Genomic DNA, 19739 nt, shown 5'->3' with positions numbered 1-19739 from the left:
TAATCAATATTCATTTTTATTTTAGCTAACCTAAAACAAAACTTGGCAACTAACATAATACAAATGTCAAATAGCAATAAAATCGGTATTCAACTTTCTTATTTAATGAGATGTTTGCTACATAAATTAGTGGAGATGATTTTATAAAATACTGAAAATAGTTCCCACATTTCATAAATGCTTTCGTAGATTATTAGCCATCCTCAACTTTTTATTCACTTAGTAGAGAGGCCATTGCCACAAACAATGAATGTAACTTTTTCATGCTTTTTATCTCAAGAACTGGATAGTTTTTACTATCCCACCATGTTTAGGTCAATTAACCACTTATTGAGCATCTCCTGAGCAAAGAGGATATTTTATCGACTGGACCACAACCCTTAATTACAATGTAGAAAACGTCCAGGCAGAGCCATACAGTCATTTATACAGTGAAGTATAAAGCCACATGGTTGCTGAAAAAATAAATAATTGAAACTTCATATTTTTCATTTTTAAAAGAGCCACTCTATTTGAAAGAAGATGTGCGGTAGTATATATTATATATATTATTATATATGGTGCATAAATATGTGTATGTATATACACAATTGCAGAAGAAATGAAACATATAACTTTAAGTATAGCAGTAGGTTATAGTTTGATTAACACTCAATTTAGTGTTTACATTTCCTGGCAATTGGTACAGTTTGGATCAGTTCATCGCTGAGAACCCTTGAACTCCAAGGCTAATATTATCTCATAAATAAACGCCCAATTATCCATATATCAGAATGCATACACTTAGGGAAGAAAACTGATACTAACATCAGGACCATTAACAGAAAGGGTAGAGAAAAAAAAGCATTATCAGGGGCTCAGTTGTTCCAAAAGCGCCTATAATTCAGTTGCTATGCTGCTCAGCTCTAGAGTGGGACACTGGATAATTATAGAATCAGCAATATAGTAACAAGAGCAAGAAGGCTTATTCATCAATGGCATCTTCACTCTACACAAATGCTTCTTAACCCACATGGCCAATTAGTACAGGGTAGAAATGGATTAGAGAGAAACAATAAAATTGCAACAATGATGAATGTGTTTTCCCTCACGTTTTCAGTGGATTTGCTTTTAAATAAATGTCACAGCGTACATCACATGAATTTTAAGATGCTAAAAACAAGCTAGTCTCATTGCCTACAAAATCTAAGTTACCCCCAAATGGTAAATAAGGCCCCAAAGGAATCACAACGCATCAAGACCACTGGGGCACCATGGGCACCATTTTGCTTATTTCTACTACAGAATTAAAGATTTGGAGAAATTAGGAAAGTCTGTCAATAGCAATGGACCCTCTGGCCTGAATGAGGTACAGTAATGTCCTTTTCTATGTCCTTAATGTACTCCAATGAAAGACGGAATAGAATGAAGTCCCCGTTCTTAACTGAATCATATCACATTCCTAGATATGCAGAATGTAATTGTATGTATGTGAGAATTCTACTGAAAAAACATGGTTAAAGTTTGTACACACCCCTGAGAACACAAAATAGATGTTTAATGTAGATTATAATAAGACTTTCCAGCTTTCCAGTCCTCTGCCCCTGACTCTGTCGTGTTAGTGCCGTTTTAGGGCAGTGGTTTGGTGCCATCTAGGGAAGCACTAGATTCTATGACACAACTTTGAGACTTCATGTTTAACAGAAGGAACACTAGAAACTTAAGGTCACAAGTAGAGACTTGAGTTACTATCTTTACTGTTTCTGCCAAATTAGTTTTTAAACAAGAACCAAATTATCTATGGGCTAATACTTTAATTTAACAATTATTTATTGACTCTCTAATGTGTGCTGGCATTTTGCTAAGTATTTGTGGATACAAGGATGGGAAGGAGACCATCTTCTTCCTGTCAAGGTTACATTTTAGTGGGGACGTCTGACACATAAGTCAATAACTACAGCAATATTGAGTGCCTACTGCTTGACAAGCACTAGGCCAGCTGCTTCACATGTGCTATTTCCAATCTATGCAAGACCTCTGGTTTAGGCATTAGTATCAACAACTTCACTAAAACAGATACTCAGAAAGTTTAAATTAACTTGTCAAAGATTCGTGTTAGAGGCAATCACTTTACATGGAAGTCCTTCTGAGTTCAAAGACTGAGATTTCTTTCCTCACACATAATGTCTTTTGTGGGGTACAAAATAATAAAAAAAAAAACCCTAGATACATCTATAACTTTAATTTAATGAATAGAGCCACCATCCACCCAATTGTTATGGAAAAAAAGAAGTTAGATTCATTTCTGATTCTTCCCTAAGCTTCACACCACCATGTAATCACTGCATCTTTTATCTCCCCTCTCACCAATTTCTCAAAACCACCTCTTCTGCATCGTCACTTCCACCAGCCTAATTCAGAGTGTCATTCGTGACTTTTCAACTGAGTTACTCAAATGGCCTCCTAACCATTTTTTTTAGCTCTCCCTCACTAAAAAATATTTAGTGTGATCTTTCCCCAATACAAATCTTGTTATATTACACCTGTATTCAAGTGGCTTACGTTTAAAATGGAATCCAAACACCTTTGCATGCTTTGTCTTCATGAAATGAACTCTGCCCGATTCTCCAGGCCTTGAGTTCTCAGGTTCTCATCATGCACTCACTCTAAGTTTTAACCATTCTAATCTTTCAGTTTCTCAATTGTGCATGCTTTCTTTACCTTCTTGACATTGAACTTCCTCTCCCTTGTCATGGGACACTCTTCCTTCCCACTTTAACTATTAATGTGGTTGGATTCCCCCGGCATAGTCTTCCACAACCACCTCCCCTGCTCTCCCATGACACTTAGTACATTAATACATTTTACAGAAAATGCCCATTTGTTTTTTTGTTTTAAATCTTCATACCCTTATAGATAAATTCTCCCTGCACTGAGAGATCAGAATCAACGTCTTGTTCTAGCTGAATTTTGGGAGACCATCACAATATACCTGAAACATAGTGGACAAAAATTAGTGTCTGCAGAATGTTCGAGAGCAAATTTAATTTGTAAAATCAAAAGCTTCAAGTTGCTTTCAAGAAATAAATCAATGTGTATCAAATATAAAACACATCAATATCTTTTACAAAGCCAAAAAGCTTCTGGGGGAAAAGGAAAATAAAAGCACAGCCTTTTTTTCATGTTTGTTGTCATTGCCAACTGTCCTGTCTTCAATGGCAATGCAGTATCTCATTCCAAAACATCTGATACTTTGCTTTATTAGCACTTAAAGCAAGAGACACTGAAGATCTCAGTGAAAGCAGGAATTAACAAAAAAGTCAAGCTGTGTGCCTCAGGTAGAGAGGAGTGAGGTTTGACTCAGAAATGTAATAGAGGAAATTTATAAGAATATTCCTTTAAATTAAATTGAATCTTTAAATAAGTCATTTATCAAAAGGAGTCTTGCTCTTCCCAAAATTCGAGGTTGTAAAATAGAATGGCAATGTCTCCATTGTCTATGCATTTTATTCATTCTTCTGGAACTCTGCAACCTTAGTTATATTTTAGCCACATTTTTGGTAATTGGTAAATTTTATCATATATTTATTTATCATTAATTGTCCTCCTTTTATCTCCTACATTTTTCTAGATTACAACTAAATTACGAGCCTCTTAATAATATAAAACCTGTATTTCCAAAGGCAAATAGGAATTGTAAAATTAGTTGGGATTTCATAACACAAGTCGTCGTTCAGTTTGAATGCTGAACAGGCTTGTCCTTAAAAAAAAAAGTTCATAATATAGGCTTAATCCTAGAAAAGGTAAAAGGAAGAGTCAAGGAAGTTTCAAAAATAATAAAAATGGTAAAACTGTGTTAACATTGCAAAATGTGTGTTATTTAGACATGTTCATATTATTCTTGATCCCATTAGCCAGATAGTCATTAGAAACTCATTCAGGTGCTCTATCCAACAAAATATTTTAAATATCCATTCTTATCTCTACCTTTCCCTCACTAGTATAATTTGTAAGACTAGACAAATAAAAGTTTAAATAATATAAATTTATTTTACTACCAAATGTATGGTACAGACAAACTTATTTTAAGTACCTAAATAGGTAGACTTTAAAGATCAAATCAGCAGTATTTCTTTCTTTTTTTTTTTTTCAAACAAAATAAACATTTATTTTTTGATCACATAAAAACACTCAGCAGGTGGACCTATTGGTGGGGTTTGTCCTCCATGCGGTCATTCAGAGTTGATGTGCCTCTACCTAAAGAGAAGCTTCCAAGATTTCATGGAGTGATGATTTCTTAAAATCTTGTCCACAGATGGCTGTCTCCTCACATGGTAGCAAAAAATTGTGGAGAAAAGAAAGAAAGATCAGACTGTTACTGTGTCTATATAGAAAGAAGTAGACATAAGAGACTCCATTTTGTTCTGTATTTAGCAGTATTTCTTAATGCATGAGTTCTCTGATGGCCTTAAGTAAAAAGAAATACCATTCTGTCCATAAACATATTCAATAATCCATTTGATTTGTTTATAAAGGCATGGCCTTAGGATTCGAATCCAGAAGCTATTAGTGCAGGATATTACAGAGTAAGAAATATATATACATAAAAGAGAGGACAGATGGTTTTTACACTTCATTAGTGCAAACAACTGATCGTCCTGCTGAATCCCAAATGATAGCTTTTCCTGAGCTATTGATTGATAAATATAGATTGTAACCTATTATAAGAAATTTAATGTCCAAAAGTCATGATAGAAATAAAATGATCACTTCCTTCAATTATTACATTTGGTAAGATGTATATTTCAGTACATTTTCTGAATACACACAATGTGCACATGCAATATTTTATAAATGCTAATGTTTCCATATCTTACTGCAGACAGAAGAGCAGAGCAGGAGAAAATCAATGAAGCAAGACTCCTAACTTCCTTCTTTGCCATCCACCTTTGCAGGAACATTTGTCTTCCAGGCATTTGGGAAAATTACCCTTTCTGTCTGGCTCCCTTTGTCCTCATAAAAAGTGAGAGTAAAGTGAGAAAGATAATGATTTATTCGAACAAAAGCTAGTTTGAGGAAGCTGAGAAATAAAAAATGACTCTTATTGTTTGTTTTATGTTACCACATTTTACAATATCTGTGCTCCATTAGAATCTGGGGATACCTATGTTTACTTAACACTAAGGTACACAAAATTATAAACAAAAACGCTGCCAATTTTATACATTCCTGTAACTTTAATTTTACTAAGTTCATTTGGCAAGATGAATTCTAGCTTAGGAAATCAATAACCATTTGTGAGGGAAGCATCTACTAAGAAGAAATCAACATTGAGAGCTCTGTCAGCTTTTTGCTTCCTGAGAATAACGGTAGATGATGGTGATGATAAACATAACGCTGATGATGTTTATTTTACCACAACCACAAATACCACCTTCTCTCTATCAGCATATACATGCTGTTGATCCACTATCTAGTCAGTGTTCCTTAGTTAAAATGAAAAAATGTCAAGCTCAGAATTTTCACGTTATAGATAAGGAAATTCCACTCCAGAGAATAAGTGCATTGTCCAACATCATACGATGACTGAAAGCTGTGGCCTAGATTTGAAACCAGGCTTGCTAACTCATGCCTCAGTGTTCAAACCTGGATGGAATATAGCACTCTAAGAACGTTTCCTGGGAAATTAATGGGAGTAAAAACAGACAGACACTCACACAAAAAATTATAAAAAAAGGAAAGATAGAAGCATGATTACTCATGGTTACTAAACAGATTAAACTACCATCTGCTCATGGACTTCATTTATTTAATTATTGTCTTTCACAACGTCAGCGTATTGCTCCCTACTAGATTAGTTTTATAAACAAACCTTTCTTAACCAACATCAGCACAACAATAAAATGTCCTGTAATCTCATATTTTCCTACCCCTATCTCCCTGCTTCTTTTCCCTTGAAAGAATATTTTATAGCTGCTGCTTTGGTTTACGTTCTTTTCAAACCAACTTCAGTTCATTTTCTGGGATCACCACTCTTTATCTGAGTTTTGTAATCAGCAGCGACTCTTGCTGCCACATTTTATGGTGATTTCTTTGATGTTCTGTTGCTAGACATCTTAGTGGTATTTGTCACAGGTCAGTACTACATCCTTCTTAAAACATTTTCTTCTTTTGGATTTCTTAATACCACATTTTTTTTTATCCCACTTATATATATTCATGGGCTTCTTTGCTGAGTCCTATAAAAATTGTGAGTTACAGAGTTCTGTGCTAGATACCTTTCTCTTTTCTGTGTATACCTTCCCTCTAAGGTAATATGTACTCCTGGCTTTCACTGTCATCATTATGCTAACAATCATCAAAGCTGTGTTGTCAAAACTCAAAGGAGTATCTGTTCCCTAGATTCATATTACTATTTCCACTGGTATGTGTTACAGTCATGAACAACTTAGAATTGTCCTTGTTGGATTGTTGATTTTTGCTCCCAAACCCATTCCTCCCTCAATCATTTCATCTGAGTAAATGACACTAAAATCTGCCTAGGTGGACAAGTCAACAATCTAGATGTTATCCTTGATTTTTTTTTTTTGAGTTTTTAAATTCCCTTTCTTCACATCTAATCCAAAGCCTAGTCCTATCCATTTTATCCTAAAAACATACCCCAAGTCCATCTACTTTTCTCCATCTCCACAACTGCTTCCATCATCATCTTTCACCTAAATCAGCCTGATAACCCTTTTTTATTATTTACTTGTTTATTTATTTATTTATTTTGAGACGAGTCTTGCTCTGTCGCCCAGGCTGGAGTGCAGTGGCATGCTGCAAGTTCCACCTCCTGGGTTCACGCCATTGTCTTGCCTCAGCCTCTCAAGTAGCTGTCACTACAGGCACCCGCCACTACACCTGGCTAATTTTTTTGTATTCTTAATAGAGACTAGGTTTCACCGTGTTAGCCAGGATGGTCTTGATCTCCTGACCTCGTGATCCACCCAACTCGGCCTCCCAACAGATAACCTTTTAATGAAACTATCTGTTTATACTCTATCTACTCTGCAATTAATATTCTATACAGTAGCTAGAGAGATCTTTCTAAGGTGCAGCTTACATTCTTTTTTTTTTTTTTTTTTTTTTTTTTTGAGACGGAGTCTCGCTCTGTCGCCCAGGCTGGAGTGCAGTAGCGCGATCTCGGCTCACTGCAAGCTCCGCCTCCCGGGCTTACGCCATTCTCCTGCCTCAGCCTCCCGAGTAGCTGGGACCACAGGCGCCCGCCACCTCGCCCGGCTAGTTTTTTGTATTTTTTAGTAGAGACGGGGTTTCACCGTGTTCGCCAGGATGGTCTCGATCTCCTGACCTCATGATCCGCCCGTCTCGGCCTCCCAAAGTGCTGGGATTACAGGCTTGAGCCACCGCGCCCGGCCAGGTGCAGCTTACATTCTGTCACTCTCCTCTCCCTTTAAAATAATCCAATGACTTTCCATCATTCCTAGAGTAAAATCCAAATCTTTCCTTCACAAATTTTACAAATTTAATGTGGACTACTGGACTACTCATCTCTCCAACCTCGTCGTCTTCTGTTCCAAGTGTATTCTAAACACACTGATCTTCTTTCTGTTTATTCGTTCCTCTTAACTCATGCAGTATATTAAGGCCCTTGCAATAACAATAAGAATAGCTAATATTTATTAAGTACTTAACTATGTACCAAACACTATTTTAAACATGTAGCCTCTATTTTTTGTTTAATCTTTTCAATAACACTTTGATATAGATATTATATATATATTGTTACACGTGAGACACTGAGAGGTTATAAAATTGTTCAAGGTCTCCAGTGAATGAGATAAAATCAGGATTCAAATCCAGGCAGACTCTTTCACCCATGTCCCCAACCACTTTAAGATGCTGCCTTCCCCTAGCTATTCTCTAAATGGCTAAATGGCTAAATCCACTAAACAGCTGCTCCAGTAAATAAACTAAATGCCTAAATGTCCTTCTCTTGTCAATAAGACCTCAAATTAAATATCACACACTGAGAGGTCTTCCTTACCCTCCCAATATCAAGTAGCTCCCCAGTCACTCTTTATAAAATTGCCCTACTTAAATCTTGGCCTTACATTTATTTCTGTATGATATGTTTAGTTTGTTTGTTTATTTATTTTTTATTTATTATTTCTCTCTTCTCACCAAAATGTAAGCTTCACCAGAACAGAGGTGTCATGCTTTCTCATTATTGTTAACTCTAGTATCTGGAACATTTGGAACAGTGCCTTCTGCTAAACAAAAAACCTTAGCTGGATGAATGAATAAATAAATGAATGAAGCACCCCTGTTTATAGGTCACATACAAAAGCTATTATTTTAAGCACCTAAAAGTTTGCTTTCTAAGGTAAGATTGACTGGAGTAAGAATCAATTTTCCCCACAAAACCAGGTAAAAATAAAAGAGTCACCTAGTCAAAAGACCACTTTACATGATCACCAAATGTAGAGAAACTTTACGCAAAGCACTTTGTCTCCTAGTCAGTGAAAAGTAAAGGACATTTTCATACATAATTATCATATACCTATTTTGGATTTTAAGCAAGTATATTGCTTTTGAGTATAACACTTTTAACGTACTCACTATTTCAGAATAAGAAACTGAAGATGCAGTTATTATTTTTAAATTGTTAATGCTTTTGGACATTGACTTCATTTATAGTATGTTTCTTAGATTAATACAACAAAAATTAGTTTACCCAAAGGATTTGACTCCAAGAGTAAAAGTTGTGATGGACTGAGATCAAATAAAGATTAATACCATGAAGACAAAGCCTGGAATTGGACATTTTGAGTCACTGGGCAGAGAGAAGACAGCTAATGGATGGTAGACATGAAGGAACATAACCCAAAGATTACACAGAGGAGAATCAAATAATGCAAAACACTAAGTTCGTAAGTGTTCATAAGACCTTCCCTGGCCAACACTATATATATATATTGATTTCCTCATTATAGGAATAAGTTCTATCATATAGACAGAACAATTACCTTTAAGATACATGTGCAGGAACAAATCAGTGAGATTTGGTGAAATATAACTGTATTTGATTTTTTTATGTATTCACTTTTTATAAACACTAAACATGGAGCAATAGTTTAATTTGCTTGTTTCTATGTTGACAACTTATGAATATGTTTTGTGGAAGAAGAGTAGAGGCAAATACGGCTAAACATATTTCAAGTTATCTAAGAAGACTGTCTTAAGGAATGCTGTTATGGTACAGTACTCATGACTGAATTTCAATAATTTTTATTTAATATTGACAAATATTTAGTGCACTCATTGCTATGTCCTTTTCTTCTCAATGCAGATTTGGTCTGATACAACATCTTTCTTTAAATTTATTTGCCAGTTGATTTAAAAAAAGAGAAAAGAAGAAGAAAAAAGGCAACAGTAGAACCATAAGCAATACTATTTTGAGAAGCTGTAACACACGACTTGCCTCCCTTTCACCTTTGTATTCCCAGCACCTAGAATAGTTCTGGTACAAAATAAGTTCACAGTAAATAGTTGTCAAATTAATAAATTAATTATTAAATCTTTAAATAGTAACCATTGTTTTTACCCTCTAACACATTTCAGAGAAATGCTTAGTGCTACAAGAAAGTAAAGTTTGCTTTCTAAGGTAAGATTGACTGGAGTAAGAATCAGTTTTCCTCACAAAACCAGGTACAAAATAAAAGAGTCAACTAGCCAAAAGATCACTTTACCATGGTCACCCAATGTTTAGTTTAAGAGCTAGAAGCTTTTAACCTCTGGTACAAATTCTGTCCTAAGTTTTGGCCAAAATCATCTAAGGCTCAGCAGTGTCTCTTTGCCATAGAGATGCAAGGCTGGATTAGATTCAAGCACCATCGAAGCCAAAGACACCCCAAGCCAGTGATATGCTGTGGGTTGTTCGGAAATGTTGATTAGATAAGGCTCATGGTATGATTAGAGCCCCACGGACAGTTCTTGTTCAGGTTTCAACTAATCAACATCTGATTATGTACACCTCAACATCTGAAATATGTAGACATTTGAGACAAATACCGGGATCGTGTCTTCTTGCTTTGTACAAATCATGCTTCAGTCTGGCTAATAAGGTACCTATATCATAGGAAGCAGTTTTTCTGGCAAAGCAAACTTCACTTTGAAGTTTAATTTTATAGTTTGGCCATCTAAAATGTTTAGTCAAACTCCGTAACTACAAAATCTATATTCATTTGGACAACAGAAAGAACTTGAGGTCACCATAAATTTTTACCTATTGTGTTTCCACTTGGCAATTTCCTCTGAGTATAAAGTTTTGTGGGAATGCACATTACATTATGTTTATGTTTCATATTTGAGACATTATATTAATCTGTATTCAGAACAAAATTCGACTCACCTGACTTCTGAGATCCTGTGTATGTATATTTTTTCAAATAATCATAAAAACCATTCACATTTTTAAAATATTTTTAAGTTTTAGACTAACATTTTCTCCTTTAACTAGTGGATCTTCAACAGGAGTATATTTTTCCAAGATTGTAATCATTTAACTACTTTGAAAATGCACATCATTCTTACTTGAATCATATGTACAGCATCTTTTATTACAGCTCCTGCACATTTAGTAACCACTGTAAATTTTATTAGCTCTGATGCATTAAGTGATAAATACTATCACAATTCATAATATAAGTTCTATTTTTTTAAGGTTGAAAGAATTAAACAGCAAGAGATTGCCATGTCAATTGTAAGAGCTAAAAGTTTAAAGAACAGAGTTTCAATCTATTCCTTGCAGGATGAAGACCAAATTAAAATGCAGAACATTCACAGTTTAAATTTCTGCAAACTATTTACATCTTCCATTTTCATCTACTTCCTGGCCCCAAGGAAGCATGGCATATTAAACCTGGAAATGATTTTTCAAAAGGCAATATATAAATGTGATTTTTGCTTTATAAAATTAAAGGCTACTAAATTTTTGTAGCTATTTTAACTTTTTACATTATAACCTAAATATTGTAGGCACATAGCTGGAAAATTGTATGCTTAGAATAAAAAGCAACAGTCTCCTTCTTTAGCTCTGCTCCCCAGTTTCAACCACATTTCACAGTTTAATTTTAGGGCTATTAGTGATTATGTCTAAATTTTTAATAACATGCTTTTTTTCTTCAATTATTTTGGTTTACAGTTTTAGACCTTGTTTATTGACTTCCTGCTCTGCAAGATGAGGATTTAGATAACTTTGCCAACTCCGCTTTCTTTCGTGTTTCTTCCTAATATGATTTCATGACTCTTCACACTTCGATCCTATCAATTTTATAATTTCAAGTCTTAGATTTAAATCTTCATTATTTTTCAACAATAGGAAAAATCTCTTACCACCGTATTTTTAAAATATGAAGACAGTTACACCCCCATCTTTCTTTCCATTTCTTCTCCCAATGCTTAATTCCCTAACAACGTGGACTTTACCTATTCTTCCATGTTGTCATGATTGGAAACATTTTGGCTTTCCTGTAATCACAGAGCAGATGAGATGTCTAACAAGTTTTATGTAATTAGTTTATGGACTGATTCTATGAGTTAGACATGAGTGTTTAGATTATTATAGCAACGTTTATATTGTTCCTTGGGAGCTAAGTGGTGAACTTAGACACATTTCCTTCCTCTTTACCTCCAATGTCATATTTGTTCCATTCAGTGGAGACTATTACTAGAGTTAAATTCAAGTGAATTATTTTGTATACATCAATAATTGCCTTTGCATTACCCAGTTTTTCTAGAATATCTCATACAGTCTATCTATGTATCAATTCCACTTATTTCTGAGACCTCCCTCTTGGAACTGTGTTTCCATTCTGGGATGGTTGCTCTCAAGGTCCACTGCATAGTTGTCGTTCTGGGACAGGAAATCACTGTTTTCCTGTCTGGTGCCTTCCCCTGTCTTGGTGTACTCACTGCAATATATACCCAAGTAATTTATGAAGAAAGAGTTCATTGTAGGTAAATTTTTGGAAAGTGCACGTCAAAAAAAATCTTTATTCCGTTTTCTTCTGATTTTCTTCCTAAATATAAAGGCCCTCATCATTGTCTCCTAGCATCCAGTATTGGTGATGAGAAGCCCAATTCTGGTCTAATTCTACCTGTTTGCCTGTGACAAGCTCATATTCTTTCTCTAAAAAGTTTCCATTTCAATTTACTCTTAATCTTGTAACATTTCACAGTAGTTTTTTTAGAAGTAGATCTTTTTTTCATTCATTATCATGTGTTCTTTTAATCTGAATATTTAGGTTTTGTTACTGGGGAGATTTCCTGTATAATTTATTTGATAATTTTCTCCCCTCTTTTTCTCTCTCCTCTCATTCTAGAAACCTTGCTCTCCGGATGTTAGAGCTTCTAGATTGATCCGAGATGTGTCCATATTTTTTCTCTTATTTTCATTTTTATCTTTTTTGCTTTATTTTGGGGATAACTCTTTTTATCTTGCAACCTATTTTTAATATAATTATATTTTTGTTTTCTAATAGTTCTTTTGTGTTTTCCTTTTACAATACACAGTATATATTATACAAATCTCTTAGAAGGTACTAGGATCTTGTTTATTCTGAGTCATGTCTTCTGCGGGGAGCCCTGGTTTTTCTGAACATTTACATCAGTCATTCTTACAAACTTTTTGAAACTATCTGGCCATCCTTGGATATGCATACATTTTTAAAGTTTTGAACAATAAATCTGCTTGGAAACTCTTATTATTAAGATAGGGCTTGACAATTCTTTCTATGGTCAGTAGGAAGGGAAACCACCAATGTCATTGTGTAGAAGCCTTTGTTCTGGCCTTCCAATGTCTTTATTAGTCACCCTAAGTACTCTCAGATCACCAACATAGTTTCATATTTTTTTTCCTTTGCCTTCTGGAGTTCTGCATCTACAGATGAAGATGGAATCAATTGCTTTTAATGCATGATTTAAGTGGTGTACCTGTTTTCAGAGTCCCATCTGACTCCTAGCATTCTTTCTACTTATATTTCTGAGTCCTTTATTTTTCCTCTTCAAGGCAGATCATCTCCCTCCTTGGGTCTCACTTGCTCTGCTTAGACACAAATGCATCTTATTCCATCTTCATCTTTAATGACCACTCTTCATCAACCCTGCATTCTGGAAATTGGTTCAAATTTCTTCACTAATGGCTCTTGTACCTTTTCTTTTCTTTTTCCTTTTGTTTTTTTTTTTTTTTTCCATTCATGGTTTACCCCTTTACCATCATTTTAATGAGATCATAGAAAATGAAAGCAGATAAAATCATGTATCACTTCATCATCTTAAGTCAGAATTACTTTTCTAAGCTTAGAAAAAAAAAATCACATCTTTTATGATGTTTTTAGGGGAAAAAGAGGCCCTTCTATTTGTTACACTCTACTTACACTTGAAATTGTCATGCTCATATCATCTGTGGATTAACAAATGTATATGGGACATTATTAAAAATAGTATTACTCCCACTTATTCTGCATTCAGAAAATATACTCAACTAGATCTGTTCAGAATATGATTAACATTTTCTAGTTCAAACTGATACTACTTTACTCATATATTGTTTGTGTGTTTATAGCAGGTAGAGCTTATATCGTCTAAATAGGCTTAATGCAAGGTCTTGGTATTCTATAGATAATGTCATAAAGTCTTCTGAATTATTGGTCTAGTTTTACTGATTTGAGGAAATCATAAAGTAACCCACTCTATGGATATAACGATACTATCACATCTGATTTCTTTTACATAAAGGGGAAAATATATTCAATTCAGGTTTTATGAAATGCTAGAGATTACTAAATTTGTAGTTATCACTGAACTAATAATGCAAAATATGTTACCATTCATCATCTTCCTAACTGCAAAGCTTAGTATTCTGCCAATTATAAATTATTCTTATAAGAAGTACATATAGAGAAAACTGAGCCAAAATAAGTTTCAAGTTATAATTAGTTTGTCTTTGATTTGCTTTGGGTATTCTTGTCTTTCCAAACAAACAAGGACCAACAGGAACTAATAGAAATTAATCAATTCTAAATAGTCAGAGGAGGAAAGAAGATATGTAGAACAAATAGGACGCAAAAAAGTTTTTAAAAAAGAAAGAAATAGAAGAAAATAACATGATATAAATGGATGAGAAAGAAGACTTTTTTGTTTACACCAAAATCCAACATTTATAGGCAGTCATATTGCCTTTCACAATGTGTATAATTAATAAATCACTTTTAAATTTTGCTGTTTAAAAATCTCATAAAACTATATATTGGGTGCTATGCTTACTACCTGGGTACAAAATACCTGTGTAACAAACCTGCACATGTACCCCTAAAATAAAAGTTGAATTTAAAATAAATAAAAAGAAAGATAAGCATAATAAGTGACCCAAACTAATATAATCCAGATAAAGGGACAAAAACATTATTTTATAATATGGTTAAAACTTTATAGTAATCTTTTTTTTTAATCTCACAAAAGTATGTAGCTTTCTGTTTGGTTTTGGCTTTGGCATTTATGAAGTCCAAGCTATTTCTAAGATCTTATTCACAGCCAGGCTGGGTTGATAAAAATATTACAACTTTTTTTCATGAAAATCATTAATTTTTTGTCACGTATTACATCTCCTCATCTTTCTTTTTTCTTTTTTTTTTTTTCCCGAGACAGAGTCTTGCTCTGTTGCCCAGGCTGGAGTGCAGGGGCGCGATGTCGGCTCACTGCAAGCTCCGCCTCCCGGGTTCACGCCATTCTCCTGCCTCAGCCTCCCGAGTAGCTGGGACTACAGGCGCGCACCACCACGCCTGGCTAATTTTTTTGTATTTTTAGTAGAGACGGGGTTTCACCGTGGTCTCGATCTCCGGACCCCGTGATCCACCCGCCTCGGCCTCCCAAAGTGCTGGGATTACAGGTGTGAGCCACCGTGCCCGGCCTCCTCATCTTTCATCTACATGTGACTTCAGGGTCTGAGGGTTTGAGTTTTGGGGGTTTTGTTCTGTGTGTGTTCATATCTGCCCTATCAGACCTGTTACCTGTATAAGGCATTTACCTTTAAAAGCTCTACATCTTTCTTATAGACTGTGGTTGAATTTTTTATTCTTATAGCCTGTGAAGTTATCTTCTTGGGGACTGCTTCTTTGCCAATATAGAATGAAAATCAATTGGTAGTGTTTTTCTGGCTGGCATAAGTTATCCATAGTCACAAAGCATAGGGACAGGGGAAGGGCAGGAGTTTCTAGCCATCAATTAAACAGATCCATGGGCAATTTGCTTCATTTTTCTAACTTTTTACTTAAGAGAAGCTGCCACTGAATTGGTATAATGATAATGATGTCCCTCATTTATTTCTTTACAGATTGTACAAATCATTTCCCACTTTAAAATTTTATGTTTAAAATTTGGAGCATTGAAGAAGCAACTCCTCATGGTTCAATGTTCGGTTAAAGGCCCAGCACCCACTGTGAATAATCATTTATTCAGCAATGTTATATTAATCCCATGGATTGGCTTAGTTCTATGATCCCCTTCTTTGCTCTTAGTGTGAGTATGCATACTGGAATCATTGGCTTTGTTCACCTAACATGTTTGTGTTTCTCTAATTTCAGCATGTGGCAAATTGATGAAAATCACAGGCCCAGTTACAGTCAAGACATCTGGAACCCGATTTGGTGCTTGGATGACAGATCCTTTAGCATCTGAAAAAAACAACAGAGTATGTTTCTCCCACAAACACCTTTGCTTAGAATTAAGTTCTGCTTACACTTTTTCTCCTCTGGACTATTCATTTTCTTCAGGGATATTTGTTTGTACTTGAAAACTGTTACATAATTTGCAAATATTTTCTGTTTGATATTAACATATCTAAGAAAGAATGGCAAATCTATTTTAGTAAAATATTACATCTTCTAATTCATCAGTTTAGCAAATCTAATTTTATTGATTTTAGTCATGTTTTATGCTTGAGAAGGGCTAACTTCCTGTATACTCTTTCTAAAATATGTTCTTTAGTATGAAAACATAGCACTAAATAAGTGAAAAACTCAAGGGCAAACTTCCCTGCATACTCTTTCTAAAGTATGTTCTTTAGTGTGAAAAAAATAGCACTAAATAAATGAAAAACTCAAGGGCAAAACCAATTTACTAAATAAGCTTAAATATCCCTGAAGTCTAGAAGTAATTTTAAAAACAATAGCACTGAAACTTTTGGGGGGTATTTTCATAAGTTAACAATGTTTGTGTTATGTAAATCAATATACTAGAAGCTTGCCAAGCTCTCATATTACAGAACTCAGTATAAATTAAGATTCTCTTGGGTTCCTTCCAAATAAGTTAGTTATTAAGTTAGTAAAATGGTTTCTTTAAAATGTAGTTGTACTTACAAGCTAGCCCAATAAACAAGTGTTTCTAGAAGATTCTATGGTACTTATTTCAGTTTAATATGCAAAACTAGACTATGCATTTTTTCCAGAGCAAGAGAGAGAATAAATGTAATTTGCTGAAGGTTATGTTTGTTGTAGTTTTCACTGATTGTATTATTTATCAGGTGTTGTAATTTGCATTGACATATGTTTGGTTCACTCAGTGATATGCACCAAATGGTCAGGAATTTAAAAAACAAAGAAAGAAAAAGCAAAAAAGCAAATTGATGTCAAGGTAGTAAATTCAGTTATTTCTTTTTCACATAGACAGACCATAGCAATATTTTTACAAAAGCCTGAAATACATTGCAGCAGGTCAGCAGTAAGATAGTGTGGCTTCCAGAGTCTGAGAATTATAATAAAAAGTGCTGACTCTCACTGTCTTTCTTTTGGAATTATCAGAAAAGTACAGAATTTAGTCACTCCATTTATTTTTTTCCTTCTTCTCAGGTCTGGTACATGGACAGTTATACTAACAATAAAATTGTTCGTGAATACAAATCAATTGCAGACTTTGTCAGTGGGGCTGAATCAAGGACATACAACCTTCCTTTCAAGTGGGCAGGAACTAACCATGTTGTCTACAATGGCTCACTCTATTTTAACAAGTATCAGAGTAATATCATCATCAAATACAGCTTTGATATGGGGAGAGTGCTTGCCCAACGAAGCCTGGAGTATGCTGGTTTTCATAATGTTTACCCCTACACGTGGGGTGGATTCTCTGACATCGACCTAATGGCTGATGAAATCGGGCTGTGGGCTGTGTATGCAACTAACCAGAATGCAGGCAATATTGTCATCAGCCAACTTAACCAAGATACCTTGGAGGTGATGAAGAGCTGGAGCACTGGCTACCCCAAGAGAAGTGCAGGGGAATCTTTCATGATCTGTGGGACACTGTATGTCACCAACTCCCACTTAACTGGAGCCAAGGTGTATTATTCCTATTCCACCAAAACCTCCACATATGAGTACACAGACATTCCCTTCCATAACCAATACTTTCACATATCCATGCTTGACTACAATGCAAGAGATCGAGCTCTTTATGCCTGGAACAATGGCCACCAGGTCCTGTTCAATGTCACCCTTTTCCATATCATCAAGACAGAGGATGACACATAGGCAAATGTGATATGTTTTCATTGATCTAAACAGTGTAACTTGTGATAAACTCTATAGGACCCCTTCCATTTTTTTTTCTTCATTATTATTTTTTATCATTTCTCCAAAGCAAAGCATTTTTTTTGTAAAGTTGGTGTTTCAAAAAAATAGCTGAGCTTGTCTAACTTACCATGTTGGAAATACATCTTAACTTCTAAATTTATAAGGCCTATCATGTCCTTGTCATGAAAAGCACTAAAACAAAAGAGTTTAAATGGCTAAAGTCATAGTTTTGCAAGAGATAAATGATCTGCCTTATATTAGAGTCAGAGACTAATGGTGGCTTAAATGCATGAATGTCTTTTTTTTTTTTTAACTGTCATTTTTTTGCTGTCTTTTGCTCCATACCAGGAAATATTTTGGTAGGAATTAGAAGAACAAAAAGCACTTTTACCCCATCTATTTCTTTTAAAAAAAGTAAGGATTTCATTTATATTGAAAAACAATATTAATCATTTTGTTGTTAACACAATTCTCTGATGCGGTGCTGTACAGTCATTTTTAAATCTCTTGCTAACATTTTATTGGCAGTATGTATTTCTACCATTGTAACCACCATTGTGCTATTGTATCTCTTCACTTCTGTGAAAGTAATATTTTTTATAAAATACACTGAAATTTAATCTCAGTAATTGAGTCCATTTTCAAGTGTGGTCAAGAATAATCTTCTTGGCTTACCCCTTTACATAAGCATTATAAACTAAAATGAAGACCAAACCAGATACCTTACATAGAGTCTTTATTTTAACCCAAGTTTATTGGGCCACTGACATTGAATGCAACACCTCTTTTCGTACACCTTAGTTAGTCTGCTCACTCCACTGAATGCAACCCATATAGTTTTTGGCACAAGATGCAGCTGGATTCCAAATATTGGATTTGAGTTGACTCTACTCATTTCTTATATACTAAAGAAATTTTGTTCTTCATAGTTAAATGTACTAGCATTTAATTTATATTTTACATACAACTTGCAATAATGAAATTCCTTATGTCAGGACCCTGAAAAGTACATAAGCACATTTGAAAACTATTAGAAAAAAAATTTCTGTAATGTCCTCTAGATTTAGATTATGAGCCTTGAGGAGTTATTGGCAAGATTTGTGCAAAATAAAATGATGGGGAGACTTGGGAGTTGTCTCTGTGGTTTCAAAAGTGTAAATAACCAATTCAGAAAACAAAATGGAAAAACAACCCCTTGTTACCTTGATTCACTGTATGTGGGAAAATAATGTAATCGAAAGGGAAGAGCTTTAATAATACTTACATTAGTAACTCTACAAAACATATAATCAAACTACATATCAAACATTTCATTGAGTTTGACTGCATTTTCCACATATTAAAACAATAGTTCCCTAAGGCAGCTTTATGGAAACTAATATGGGTTGGTTTTACTATTTAAAAAGTATATTCTATAATAAATAATAAAACATTGTTTTAAATGTTTAGTTTCACACATACATAGTACCACAATTTTCTTTGGAAGATAAGGATGTAACAATTTAGATAAAGCATCATGTAAAGAAATCCTAATATGTAAGTGTAATTCATTTCAAATGTCACAAGTAAGGCATCATCCTCAAATATCTCACTGTCAAAATTGTAGAATTAAATGACCCAATATTGAAACTGTCAAAGTTTAACAATGATTTCTTTTTTTTGCCTACAAAAAGTTAGCATGATTTAATGACTACTCTGGGTCCTTTTGCAATATTTTATTCTTTTCTTACAAGTTGATGTAAGCTCTGGTTTGCTACTGGGAGTTGGAAAATTTCGGAGATTCACTTGTCATTGCACACACACCACAAAAATAATCAGTCTGTGTTCCATATATTGAGTTTGTACGAGGAAAGGAAGTCACTTTAATTTCTAAAAAGAATGAATTTTTAAGTAGAGAGCCTCTAATAGATATCTGTATCATCACTACTTGTTTGTTTAAAACAATGTTATGTGGTACCACATACATTCAAAATTTGGCTGATTACAGCTTATTCATGAGGTATAAAGCTTGCAAACCACTTTATTGTTTTCTAAGTAAGATTTTATCACCATTTCCAATTTATAGTGTATGTGCTGCTAGAGCAAACACAGATATTATTATTTTCACTAGAAGTGGGGAAACATGAATTTAAA

The 19739-nt window shown here is 34.4% G+C and overlaps 1 protein-coding gene across 3 annotated transcripts in view; it reads left to right on the top strand.

Moving 5' to 3' along the window:
• OLFM3 (olfactomedin 3) overlaps window positions 1–19243 on the top strand; it is a 201042-nt gene extending 181799 nt beyond the window's left edge. For all 3 annotated transcript variants that reach the window (XM_025392128.1, XM_025392137.1, XM_025392120.1), the window contains 2 exons: window positions 15624–15730; window positions 16887–19243. In XM_025392128.1, coding sequence (XP_025247913.1) covers window positions 15624–15730; window positions 16887–17564 — 785 coding nt within the window. In that variant the 3' untranslated portion in view covers window positions 17565–19243. The remainder of the gene's footprint in view (window positions 1–15623; window positions 15731–16886) is intronic.
• The last annotated feature ends 496 nt before the right edge of the window (window positions 19244–19739 follow it).

The sequence above is a fragment of the Theropithecus gelada genome, chromosome 1, assembly GCF_003255815.1.
Source record: "Theropithecus gelada isolate Dixy chromosome 1, Tgel_1.0, whole genome shotgun sequence".
In the NCBI taxonomy this organism is placed as follows: Eukaryota; Metazoa; Chordata; class Mammalia; order Primates; family Cercopithecidae; genus Theropithecus; species Theropithecus gelada.
The sequence above is the reverse complement of the archived record's forward strand: the minus strand, read 5'-3'. Positions and strand labels throughout refer to the sequence as shown.